This window comes from Lepidochelys kempii, chromosome 11, assembly GCF_965140285.1.
Source record: "Lepidochelys kempii isolate rLepKem1 chromosome 11, rLepKem1.hap1, whole genome shotgun sequence".
Lineage (NCBI taxonomy): Eukaryota > Metazoa > Chordata > Testudines > Cheloniidae > Lepidochelys > Lepidochelys kempii.
Genome location: NC_136390.1, coordinates 79121611 through 79135094, shown reverse-complemented (window position 1 = coordinate 79135094; position 13484 = coordinate 79121611). Strand labels below are relative to the sequence as shown.

Below are 13484 nucleotides of genomic sequence, written 5' to 3'. Positions count from 1 at the left end.
AGTCGTTGGCCAAACTCCTCTGTTAGGGAAAAAGGGTTCCCCTCCCGTCCAGGGCCGGGAGGGTAGCCTTCCCTGTACTTCTGTATTAGCCAAACAAACACAGAGTCGTGGCTCTTAGATAAAATGAGGCACTTTAATGCTAGCAAGTACGACAGCTGAAGGGCTCACCAATTTCCTACAAGGAGGAAAGTGGCGAAGCCCTGAACAAAGAACAAGGTTGAGCTTTTATAGCTTGGCTCAACATAAATTGTGACATTTCTTCCAGTTCAAACCAGTTAAACCCAGTCTGTTTGGGTCCTGTGGTATGAACATGGGGGCTTATCCTTATAAGGGGTTCTTTCCCTGCACAGGAAGTAAAGGTTACACACAGTGCAAATTCTTTCTACCCATAAGCGAGGAGAAAAGACAGAAGCATAGCTTTACACAATTGTTTTTTTTTCCCCCTCTATCACCTCCAGGAGCCAGGCTTGGCCCTGACCCAGGACAGTGTTTTCCAAGGTGTGAGTGAAGGATTGTCTCTGTGCTGTGATGCTATCGCTGAGGTGCCCATTCATTGCCCAGGGCCAGGATCTGGGCCCAACACCCCCACATCTGCCCAGCATCTCACACAGCCAGAGGGCTGCCAGGATGCCTCAGCTCAGGCTCTACCTGCCCGTGGGGGCATCTCTCCTCTTTTTTGCAGTGCCCTCCTGCCTGGCACCAGCCAAGCCGGAGCCAAGATGATGGGAAGAATGAACAGGAGCTGATGGCATCAGTGACTTGCTTCCAGAGAGCTGGGGAAGAAGGGAGAACCTGTGACAGGCCTCATCCCAACAACCCCCCGCTCCCCAGCTGTCATAGGCCTCATCCCAACCCCCTCCCACAGGCCAAACCCCTCGGCCCCATTCCCAGCTTGGATCTCCCCCCCGCACACACAACCCCTCATTTCTGGCTCCATCCTGGAGCCCGCACCCCCTCCCGCAGCCCAATCCCCTGTCCCAGCCTGGTGAAAATGAGCAAGTGAGTGAGGGTGGGGGAGAGCAAGTGATAGAGGAAGGGGGGATGGAGTGAGGGGGGGTGGAGCCTCAGAGAAGGGGCGGGGCATCAGGGAAGGGTGTTTGATTTTGTGCACTTGCCCTGGCCCTTCTCTGAGGCCTCGTGCCGCTCACTCCCTCCCCCCTCCCGCCATCGTTTGTTCTCCCCCACCCTTACTCACTTTCACCGGGCTGGGGCAGGGGGAGTGGGTGTGGGAGGGGGTGCGGGCTCTGGGCTGGGGCCAAGGGGTTTGGAGTGTGGGAGAGGGCTCTGGGCTAAGCCTGGGGCACGGATTTGAGGTGCGAGAGGAGGTTCATGGTGCAGGCTCCAGCAGGGTGCTCAGGGTTGGGGCAGGACATTGGGGTGTGGGAGGGGGCGAGTGGGGCAGGCTTTGGGAGGGAGAATGGGTGCAGGAGGGGGCTCAGGGCTCAGGCAGGAGGTTGGGGTGCAGGAGGGGGTGAGGGGTGCAGGCTCTGACCGGGTGGCTCTTACCTTGGGCGGGTCCCAGTCGGCAGTGCAGCTAGGCTAAGGCTGACTCCCTCCCTGTCCTGGCCTTGCGATGTTCCTGGAATTGGCTGGCACGTCCCTACAGCCCCTGACGGGTGGGGAGTTGGCTCCGCGTGCTGCCCCCGCCTGCAGGCACCACCCCCACAAATCCCATTGGGCGCAGTTCCCAGCCAATGGGAGCTGGGGAGTCGGCGTTTGGGGCGTGGGCAGCGCAAGGAGATCCCTGCCCCCCCACAGTGACGTGCTGGATGCTTCCAGGAGCGGCATGGGGCCAGGGCAGACAGGGAGCCTGCATTAACCCAGCTGCGCCACCACACTTTTAGCACCCTAAAATCTCCCGGTTTGGCTGCAGTAGCCTCCAGGAGATAGAGCCCGATTCCGAGAGACTCCCAGCGAAATTGGGAGGGTTGCCAACCCTAGGCCTCACCCCAATGATCCCCCTACCCCCCATCTGCCACAGGCCTCACCCCAACGATCCCCTACCCCCCAGCTGCCACAGGCCTCACCCCAATGATCCCCCTACCCCCCAGCTGTGACAGGTCTCATCCCAACAACCACCTATCTCCCATCTGCTACAGGCCTCACCCCAACGATCCCCCTAACCTCCAGCTGCCACAGGCCTCACCCCAACGATCCCCCTACCCCCCAGCTGTGACAGGTCTCATCCCAACAACCGCCTATCTCCCATCTGCTACAGGCCTCACCCCAACGATCCCCCTAACCTCCATCTGCTACAGGCCTCACCCCAATGATCCCCCTAACCTCCAGCTGCCACAGGCCTTATCCCTACGATCCCCCACTTGTGACAGGCCTCATGCCAATGACACCTCACCCCCCAGCTGCCAGAAGCCTCAAGCCAATGACCCCCCGCCCCCCAGCTGTGACAGCCCTAATTGCAATGACCCTCCTGCCCTCCAGCTGCCTGCCACAGGCCTCATCCCTACCCCCTCCCCTGCAGCTGCCACAGGCCTCATCCCAAAACCCCCCTGCCCCCCAGCTTCTACAGGCTTCATCCGAGAAATGTCTCCTAGTTGCCTCAGGCCCTCCTTCAATCCTTCTCCCATCTCCAGGCAAGCCCCCTGGCTTCCTCCTCCATAGTCAGTCTCTGACTCCCTGAAATTCTCTGGTCCTCAGTGGGAGAGCTGATATGGGACTCCATCAATACAGTATTTGAGGACAGGGATATAATTACTGCCACTCATTGCAGCATTATGGAAATAGGTCATGTCAAACACACCTTTTATGGTTTTTGAGGAGCTCACACGTTTGGTTGGTGCAGGTAACTGTGGGGCTGTAGTAATACACGTTGAGTTTTGGAAGGCAGTTGACTTTGTACCACACAACGCTGTTTGAAATTAGCTCTCTATAGCATGAATAGCGCCTGGTAATGGATGAAGGCCTGGCTAATGGACAGATCGCACAGGGTAGTTGTCAATGGGGAATCACCATCAAATGGGGCGGTTCCCAGCAGGGTTCCATCAGGATCGGCACTAGGCCTGATGTTGCTCACCATGTCCATCACCGAGCTGGAAGTAGATCTAAAATCACTGCTGATCAAATTGGCAGATTACACAAGGATTGGTGGAGTGGTAACTAGTGAGGACAACACAGTCACACCGCCTGATCTGGATCACTTGGTAAGCTGGGCCCCTTTAAACAAAATGTTTTTTAATAAAGCTTAATACAAAGTTATAGACATCTGTGAAGAAGGGATGCCGACAGAGTGGGGCGCTGTGACCTGGAGAGCCATGGCGCTGAAAGGAGAGTGGAGAACAACTCAACGTGAGCTCCAGTGTGATGGTGACACAGAAAGGGCTAATGCGATCCTGGGATGTGTAGAGTGGGGAGTGCAGAGAAGTAGGGCAGTGATTTACCTCCGTACATGGCAAGGGTGAGACAATGCTGGAATACTGCCTCCAGTTCTGGGGTCCCCGTTTTAAAAAGGATGCTGGGAAATTGGAGAGGGTGCAAAGAAGAGCCACAAAAATGATCCGGGGCCTGAGGAAAATGCCGTACAGTAGCAGATTAATGAGCTCAGTCTGTTTAGGTGATCCAAAAGAAGCCAGGGAGGTGCCTCAATACTTCGTAGCTTCACTAGGAGAAAGTACTCGGGACTAAAGGGCTCGTTAGTCAAGCAGAGCAAGGCAGAACAAACAGCAATGACTGGAACTTAAAACCAGACAACTGCAAAGGAGAAGTACGGCACCAATTGTTAACAGTGAGGGTGATTAGCCATTGGAGCCAACCACTAAGGGAAGTGGTGGATTCTTCATCTCTTGATGTCTTCTACTCCAGACTGGATGCCTGTCGAAGAGATTGGCTTTAGCCAGGCACAAGTCATTGGGCTGAGTATAGGGGTAACTGGGGGAGTTCTTTGCCCAGGTCACACGAGATAATCTAATGGTCTCTTCTGGCCTTAAGTTCTATTGATCTGTGAATCAATGGCTCCCCATTCACTCTGGCTGCCCCATTCACCAAGTGCCCCCTGCATCTCCCCAATCCCCCATTACTACCTTTTCCATGGTGTGAGGGATGGCTCGTGCCTCCCCACCAGACCTGTCCCACAGCCCGGGGTGCCCAGAGGGAGTCAGCAATGGTTGGTTGCTGGTAAGACATGTCGCCCACGGAGCTGTGCAGAACGTGGCAGCTCTGTGAGCTCCTGTTTTCATTTCCTAATAGTTTCTCAGAGTCTCCCGTAGGGGCTGAAATGTCTCTTGTTTGGTGTCAGCCAAGAGGGGGCATCGGGAGAAATTTGAGGAAAGGTTAATGAAGCTGGTTGTGCTGGCTCTTGGGGAGAAGAGGGAGCACTTCTGAGTTGTTCTGGAATTTCCCAGATGCTTTCTGTGCAGCCAGAACATGTTCTTTTGGCCAGGCAACCGGTGTGCTGCACTGAGGCTGCTGCGGACTGTGCTCAGCATGGTGGGTCCATTGTGACCTTGTCCTTCCTCTCCACCCCAGTCATTTGTTTGAGCCACACGTTGTTTGGCCTTGGGCTAAGATCGGGGCTCTTGGCTCGAGTGGAGCACACACACACACTGACCCACAATACTGGCGGCTGGGCGTGGAATAGCTCTGAGTGAGGAATGCACCATGTCTCCTGTGCTGATTCCCAAGAGCGGGAATTGTAAATCAGGACTGGATGTTCTCGAAAAGATCGGCTCTAGCTCAGCCACAGGTTCCTGAGCTTCCTGCCAGAATGATGGGCCGAGGTTCTCCAGCCCGCATTACACAGAACGCTAGATTAGAGATCTTAATGGCCATTTCTGGCTAGACGGTCTATGAACTCTGAATTAACTCTTGCAATCAGCTCTCTGGAGTGACAAATAAACCCGGCTGACCTTAAACGATGAGGAGTTCCTTTTCAATGGATTTTGTTCCTTTCGTTTGCTCTCTTCTAAGCTCACAAAGGCCGAGTGGGTTCCTGATTTTGGCTCTGCATCCTTTGTTCCAAGATGGGGAGCTACAGTCACTGGTGCACGCACATTCCTCGTTGCGTACAACATCAACCTCCTGTGCACAAAGGAGCTGGCGCATCGGATTGCTCTCAACATCCGGGAGCAGGGCCGTGCAAAGGACCAGGTAAGCCCATTAAGTTCCTTATTCAGAATAATGAGGCTTCCCTGGGAGAGGGCACTGGATAACTAGAGCGTTGGCTCAAAAATAAAAAAATGAATAAATCCCTCTCCCACCCACTCCTAGTTCCACAGTGCTTCAGATTTGAGTTGTCCATCTTTGCTGTCCCAAAGTAAGGGAGACTGGTGCCAGTTTGTGTTACAGGCTACACCTGAATTGATCACTACAAAAATTACAAACTGGGCTTGTACAGGTTTACTACCCCTCTCAGCTATTTTCATACTGCTGAATTATGGTTCTCGGGGAGGAGGAATTTAGGATCCTTAGATCAGAGTAGCTGGGTAAATGCAACCTTTGTTGTAGCAACATTGGCTTTTTTGACCTTTGATGTGAAGAACATATGAGGCTCTGATTAATGTAAGCTGGTTCCTATATTCCTTGACATATCTACCCATTTATAGTATGTGATGGTGCTCTCTGGCTTAGGGCAGGCATGATGTCCCAGCAGGCGTGTGCTTGGGTTCCCACTGGGGTGGTGTCTGTTGTTGTTTCATCAAACTCTGTAGGTGGGAGTATCCCATGTTCTAAGTGTGTCGGTTGAGTCATCCCCCAGGGCCATCCCAGAGCCTTGTCTGAGGGTCCATCTACTGTATCTGGGAGAGAAGGGAAGCTGCTTATGTCTCTCGCCAGCACCCAGAGATACTTTGGACTTTATAGAACTGCCTTGTCAATCTCTCATGTGATCCAACAGCCTGAGAGCAGCAGGAGGGGCTTGCCAAAGTGAGCTCACAGACAGGAGAGATTTCAGGATGGACTCCCTGGTCTGACAGTGGGAATCTAGTGCTCCACAGGATGGGAGTGTATCTGAGCAGGCGATTAGAGGGATCCATCTGGAAGGAGATTGAGGGTGGGTTTCTGGGGCTGAGCAATGGGAGGCTGGACACCGAGGCTGTCACCATAAATAAAACAGGATGCACTTGTTTGTTTGATTTTTTGTTGGGAGGAGTGTTACTGGTCTCTGGCCAGGTTGCTTTCAGCATAAAACACCTGTTTGCTGGAGCGAGGCTGTGGGTCTATCTACACAGCAATCAGGGGGGTGACTGCAGCATGTGAAGACAAACCCAAGCTCGTTTTGGTCTAGATAGTGTGTAGCTGAGCAGCATGGGTTAGTCACTGACATACATATCCAGCCTCCCGCATGGGCTTGTGCAGTCTATGCTGCTGCCATTTCCCTGCTATTGTTCTCTAGCTAGATGAAAGCTGCCTCAGGCGTGTCTACGTATGCTGCAGTCACTAGTGCCTAGCGCCGTGTGGAAATACCCTCTGTCAGTCTGGCAGGAGAGCTTAAGGTCTTAGTTAGCAGATCGCAAAAATGCACTGCAGAACATTGTACTGGAATGCATAGTCTGGGCAGAGCAGACGTAACATGGAACCACTGAGCCCAGCAGTGCTTGGGCATGTCTGACTACAGCCAGGGTGATTCCCAAACTGTACCATAGAATCTCTATGAACAGTAATTCCATGCTCAAATCATAAGAATCTAGAACTAGGGGTATATTACTGACCACCTGACCAGGATGGTGATAGTGACTGTGAAATGCTCAGGGAGATTAGAGAGGCTATTAAAATAAAAAAACTCAATAATAATTGGGGATTTCAACTATCCCCATATTGACTGGGTACATATCACCTCAGGAGGGGCTGCAGAGATAAAGTTTCTTGACATCTTAAATGACTGCTTCTTGGAAGAGCTAGTTAGAACCCACAAGGGGAGAGGCAATTCTTGATTTAGTCCGAAGGAGAGCACAGGATCTGGTCCAAGAGGTGAATATAGCTGGACTGCTTGGTAATAGTGACTATGATATAATTAAATTTAACATCCCTGTGGCAGAGAAAATACCACAGCATCCCACCACAGTAGCATTTAATTTCAGAAAGGGGGACCACAAAAATGAGGAAGTTAGTTAAACAGAAAGTAAAAGATTCACTGAAAAAAGTGAAATCCCTGTAAGCTGCGTGGAAAATTTTTAAAGACACCATAACAGAGGCTCAACTTAAATGTATACCCCAAATTAAAAAACTTAGTAAGAGAACAAAAAAGTGCCACCGTGACTAAACAACAAAGTAAAAGAAGCAGTGAGAGGCAAAATGGCATCCTTTAAAAAGTAGAAGTTAAAGCCTAGTGAGGAAAATAGAAAGGAGAAAAAACTCTGGCAAGTTAGGTGTAGAAATATAATAAGGAAGGCCAAAAAATAATTTGAAGAACAGCTAGCTAAAGACTCAAAAAGTAAGAGCAAATTTTTTTGTAAGTAAATGAGAAGCAGGAAGCCTGTTAAACAACCAGTGGGGCTGTCAAGGTTCCTTCCCCACTCTGAACTCTAGGGTACAGATGTGGGGACCTGCATGAAAACCTCCTAAGCTTACTTTTACCAGCTTAGGTTAAAACTTCCCCAAGGTACAAATTAATTTTACCCTTTCCCTTGGAATTTCCACTGCCACCACCAATCTTTAACTGGGTTTACTGGGAAAACGTAGTTTGGACACGTCTTTCCTCCCAACCCTTGCACCCCACTTCCTGGGGAAGGTTTGGTAAAAATCCTCACCAATTTGCATAGGTGACCACAGACCCAAACCCTTGGATCTTAGAACAATGAAAAAGCATTCAGTTTTCTTACAAGAAGACTTTTAATAGAAGTAAAGGAATCACCTCTGTAAAATCAGGATGGTAGATACCTTACAGGGTAATTAGATTCAAAACATAGAGAATCCCTCTAGGCAAAACCTTAAGTTACAAAAAAGACACACAGACAGGAATAGTCATTCTATTCAGCACAGTTCTTTTCTCAGCCATTTAAAGAAATCATAATCTAACACATACCTAGCTAGATTACTTACTAAAAGTTCTAAGACTCCATTCCTGTTCTGTCCCTGGCAAAAGCAGCATACAGACAGACCCAGACCCTTTGTTTTTCTCCCTCCTCCCAGCTTTTGAAAGTATCTTGTCTCCTCATTGGTCATTTTGGTCAGGTGCCAGCGAGGTTACCTTTAGCTTCTTAACCCTTTACAGGTGAGAGGATTTTTCCTCTGGCCAGGAGGGATTTTAAAGGGGTTTACCCTTCCCTTTCTATTTATGACAGGGGCCACTGGACGATGGAGATGCTAAAGGAGCACTCAAGGACGATAAGGCCATTGCAGAGAAACTAAATGAATTCTTTGCATCCGTCTTCACAGCTGAGGATATGAGGGAGATTCCCAAACCTAAGCCATTCTTTTTAGGTGACAAATCTGAGGAACTGTCCCACATTGAGGTGTCATTAGAAGAGCTTTTGGACCAAATTGATAAACTAAACAGCAATAAGTCACCAGGACCAGATGGTATTCACCCAAGAGTTCTGAAGGAACTCAGATGTGAAATTGCAGGACTACTCACTGTCTTCTGTAACCTATCATTTAAATCTGCTTCTGTACCAAATGACTGGAGGATAGCTAATGTGACACCAATTTTTAAAAAAGGGCTCCAGAGATGATCCCGGCAATTACAGGCCGATAAGCCTGATTTCAGTACCGGACAAACTGGTTGAAACGATAGTAAAGAAAATTTTCAGACACATAGATGAACATAATTTGTTGGGGGAGAGTCAACATGGGTTTTGTAAAGGGAAATCATGCCTCACCAATCTACTAGAATTCTTTGAGGGGGTCAACAAGCATGTGGACAAAGGAGGATCCAGTGGATATAGTGAACTTAGATTTTCAGAAAGCCTGTGACAAGGTCTCTCACCAAAGGCTCTTAAGCAAAGTAAGCTGCCACGGGATAAGAGGGAAGGTGCTCTCATGGATTGGTAACAGGTTAAAAATAGGAAACAAAGGGTAGGAATAAAGGTCAGTTTTCAGAATGAAGAGAGATAAATAGTGGTGTCCCCCAGGAGTCTGTACTGGGCCCAGTGCTATACAACATATTCATAAATGATCTGGAAAAAGGGGTAAACAGTGAGTGGCAAAATTTGCAGATCATACAAAACTGCTCAAGATAGTTAAGTCCCAGGCAGACTGCGAACAGCTACAAAAGGATCTCACAAAACTGGGTGACTGGGCAACAAAATGGCAGATGAAATTCAATGTTGATTAGTGCAAAGTAATGCACATTGGAAAACATAATCCCAACTATAGCTATAAAATGATGGGGTCTAAATTAGTTGTTACCACTCAAAAGAGAGATCTTGGAGTCATTGTGGATAGTTCTCTGAAAACAACCACTCAATGTGCAGTGGCAGTCAAAAAAGCGAACAGAATGTTGAGACTCATTAAGAAAGAGATAGATAATAAGACATAAAATATCATATTGCCTCTATATAAATCCATGCTACTCCCACATCTTGAATACTGCGTGCAGATGTGGTCGTCCCATCTCAAAAAAGATATATTGGAACTGGAAAAGTTTCAGAAAAGGGCAACAAAAATGATTAGGGGTATGGAATAGCTGTCATCTGAGGAGAGATTAATAAAACTTGGACTTTTCAGCTTGGAAAAGAGACTACTAGGGGAGATGACAGAGGTCTATAAAATCATGACTGGTGTGGAGAAAGTAAATAAGGAAGTGTTATTTACTCCATCTCATAACACAAGAACTAGGGGTCACCGAATGAAATTAATACAGAACAGATTTAAAAAAAACAAAAGGAAGCATTTTTTCATACAACACACTGTTAATCTGTGGAACTCTTTGCCAGAGGATGTTGTGAAAGCCAAGACTATAACAGAATTCAAAAAAGAACTAGATAAGTTCATGGAGGTTAGGTCCATCAATGGTTATTAGCTAGGATGGACATGGATGGTGTCCCTAGCCTCTGTTTGCCAGAAGGTGGGAATGGGTGACAGGGGATGGATCACTTGATAATTACCTGTTTTGTTCATTCTCTGTGGGGCACCTGGTATTGGCCACTGTCAGAAGACAGGATACTGGGCTAGATGGACCTTTGGTCTGACCCACTATGGCCGTTCTTATGTTGTTAGGTTCTTATCTGTGCACACCGTCTTTAGCCTGTAAGTTCCTTAGAGCAGGGACCTGCCATTTCTATTAGTATGCAAGGCCCCATGCAAACCTATGGAGCAGAACAAATAACTAGAGGAGAGTTGGTAAGGGTCACAGTCCCACACCATTAAATCTGTACAAGTAAATACGAAGGCAACTTTATCCGTTATCAGTAGGGACTCTTCTTCCTTCATAGTACAATATCTGGCTGCTGTTACTTCTGGGTCATCAGCAAACCCAAATATGTGGGCTAGTGGCCTCCAGTTGTGTATCAGTCAGTTCCCCTCATCTGCAGAATGCTTTCTCTCTCACAGACTTATTCCCAGGGTTGAGTTGGCTTGTCAGCCACCACAACTCTGAAGTGTGTTGTTCTTTGCAGCCGGGGCGTTTGAAGAAGGTCCAAGGCATGGGCTGGTACTTGGATGAGGAGAATATTGCCCAGGTTTCTACAAACCTGCTGGACTTTGAAATCACCTCCCTCCACACAGTCTATGAGGAGGTCTGCAAAGATGCCCGGGTGAGTTGCACAGGTGCTATGCAAGTTTGAAGCAGCTTTGCCCAGCGCAACCAGCCTCCTTCAGAGAAGTAAAATTACAGTCAAATTGCCCGTGGCTGGTAGAGAAGGAGAAAGTTCTCGCACCTGTGGCATGAAAGCTTGTCTTGTAGGAGGTGTGTGTGTGAATACACAGGGAGCCACAACCTACCCTCCATACTTAAGGCGTTAAGGGAGCAGGAACGTGTGCCTCATGAGATGTGCCAGCTGCTGCACCGTCCCCTCCGGGCTGGCAGTCACGTGGCATGGGACAGCGGCATGGCCAAGTTTGTTGGCCTAGGCTTAAGATCTGTGAGCCTATACAGGGAACACCCTGGGCTCCCCTCTGCTTGTGGGCTCCCCTCTGCTTCTGTACCCTACCTTCAGTGCCTTTCGGGAGGGAGTCCAGATGGCCTCGTTTGGTGAGTTGCCAGCTATCCTCTCCTCCTCTCATGTTTTCAGGAGGCTGCTAAATGGCGTACACCCACTTCTTATCCCTTAGGGAGCCAGCCAGCCAGCTCACTGCCTCCCTCCCTTGTACAGCCTTCCCTGGCATTTCCCCATAAGCACCAGGCACACTGGGATGTCTACCCCTTGGAGTGAGGGGCGTGGTGGCAGCAGGCCCCCGTGGTGACATTAAGGTCCCACTGCTGTAGAACTGGGGGCGAGGAGGCGAGCAGGTGACCAGCTGCGCAGACCCTGTGTGCTGCGGATGGGACTGAGGGGGTCAGTTGGTTGGGTCCAAACAGCAGCAGGAAGGACCAGCAAAGTGAGATCTCTGACTATGAGTCCCAACCCCTAGAATGGGAAGGGGCCTGCTTGAGTCCGGTGCACCCTTTGGCGCGGATCAAGAGTCGGGGGCAGTGGGAGAGGTGGCCAGGCAGGGAGGCTGTAAGGCTAAAGGGCTGTTAAATGCTAGTCCTTGTTTGCAGGAGCTGAGCCTGCCCGTGGTGGGCTCCCAGTTGGTGGGGCTTGTCCCCAAGAAGGCCATGCTTGATGCAGCAGAGTATTACATTCAGAAAGAAAACCTCTTCATCCTGGAGGAGGAACAGAAAATCAGACTGGTAAGGCCAACGCCCATTGACATCCCCGCTCAGAAATCTTTCCCTGGAGGGAACTGCAAATGATAGCAGCTGAGCTGGCAGCTTCTTGCCTGTGAAAGGGTGTGATGGGTTTCCCTGGGGTGCAACCTGGAACTGGGGTACTGCTGAGCCCTCTGACATACCAGTCTGGGCCCCATCTCACACTGTGAGGCTGTGACAAGCTGCAGACTGCTCCCGGTCTTACACTCACACAAACATCTACACAGGCAGGGACACACCCAGCTGCAGTGACATGAATGCTTCTCCTCAGCCATTCATGAATTAACAACGGAGAGGCCCCAGAGAGCTCCCCCCAGCTCCACCGCCTAGGACCCCAGAGCTGTACCATCTTGCCCTGGTCAAAGGCCTGACCAGTATAAGTTTATTACCCAGTCCTCCCCTCTCTCAGTGTGGAGAGGACCATGCACCAGTTTTTATTCCTGAGCAGATTCCCCAAGCACTTCTAGCAAAACACACTGTTTTAGGGAAAAATATACAAAACAAATGTCTTAACTGCAGAAAGATAGATTTTAAGTGATTATAAGCGCTGAGCATACAGATCAAAGCGGGTCACATAAGAAATAAAACAAAAATGCAATCTAAGCTTTATAAACTAGGTAGGGTTTGAATCAAGCGGTGTCTCACCCTGTTAGCTCGTACAAGCAGGTTATAGCTTTTACATACACTGGCTGGAATTCTTCTGTCCCACGTGAGACCTCCTTTTCCAGTTCAGTCTTTGTTCCTAAGGTGTTTCCAGGTATTCAGTTGCAAGGGGAGTGAGGCCAAGTGATGATGTCACTTCCCCTCTTTTATAGCTTTTTCCACCTTGCTAGAAAGATCTTTGCTCATGACATGGGGTTCCGCTCCACTCTCCCCTGGCCCCTGGTCAAGCATCTTCCATTGCCTACACGTGATCCCTCTGGGAAACCTCCATCGTAAACAATTCCTGAGATAGTCCCTGAGCGTGTGGATTCCCCTTAATGGGGCCATTAGTACTGTCTGGCTTCTTCATTGTTGTACCTGAAAGGCTGGTTGTGGGTGTTCCCAGCCTCACAACATATTTCAATAACACACACACAGCAAAACTTCATAACTTCCCATACAATGACAACACATAAAATCCAACCGGATATTAATGTTCAACAGATCAAGACTTTTAGAATGATACCTCACAACGCATACTTTGTACAAAACATAGCCTAATTATATGACAGTGGTGAATATGGGGGTGCCAGGGTGTTGTTTTGGGGCACAGAGGGTCAGGCAAAAAGCAATGGAGCAAAATCAGATCTGTCTTTTCCTTTCCCACCAGAGAATATGAAAGATTTGGAGGTTCCTATTTATTCCCTTGCTCAGAAACCAAACCAAGCCCCTGAGGCTGATAAAATTCCCAGTGACATTCTGAAGAAGGACTTATTGCTGTGAATGAGACAGCATTCATTGGGTTAGGTTCCAAAGGGATGTTCAGTGACTTGGGAGGTTGGAGAAGTGCTGTGTGGGAAAGCAACCTGCTTAATGTCCTTAAGGAATCTATTTCTGTGTGTATTGGGTTTATTAAAACTCTACAGGAGCTTCCCAGAGCCTTACCCAAGTGGCAACTGTTTCCTTGGCCCACGGGATAATTCATTTTCCACGTGGTAGGTATCATGATGTATGGTACCCTTTAAAAATAATATACAAAGAGAAAATGAATCAGCTTTCAGGGTTTTAAAGACATGGTGCTGTATTTCAAATGCCATGTCAC

At 49.1% G+C, this 13484-nt stretch overlaps 1 protein-coding gene across 2 annotated transcripts in view; it reads left to right on the top strand.

Moving 5' to 3' along the window:
* FTCD (formimidoyltransferase cyclodeaminase) overlaps window positions 1-13484 on the top strand; it is a 39142-nt gene that overhangs the window by 15103 nt on the left and 10555 nt on the right. Inside the window, exons 1-4 of one of the 2 annotated variants that reach the window (XM_073306929.2) lie at window positions 1806-3158; window positions 4921-5100; window positions 10506-10643; window positions 11591-11722. In XM_073306929.2, the coding sequence (XP_073163030.1) occupies window positions 2913-3158; window positions 4921-5100; window positions 10506-10643; window positions 11591-11722 (696 nt within the window). In that variant the 5' untranslated portion in view covers window positions 1806-2912. Of the gene's footprint in view, window positions 1-1805; window positions 3159-4920; window positions 5101-10505; window positions 10644-11590; window positions 11723-13484 lie in introns of those variants that run through there. The other variant, XM_073306928.2, reaches the window with a different exon arrangement.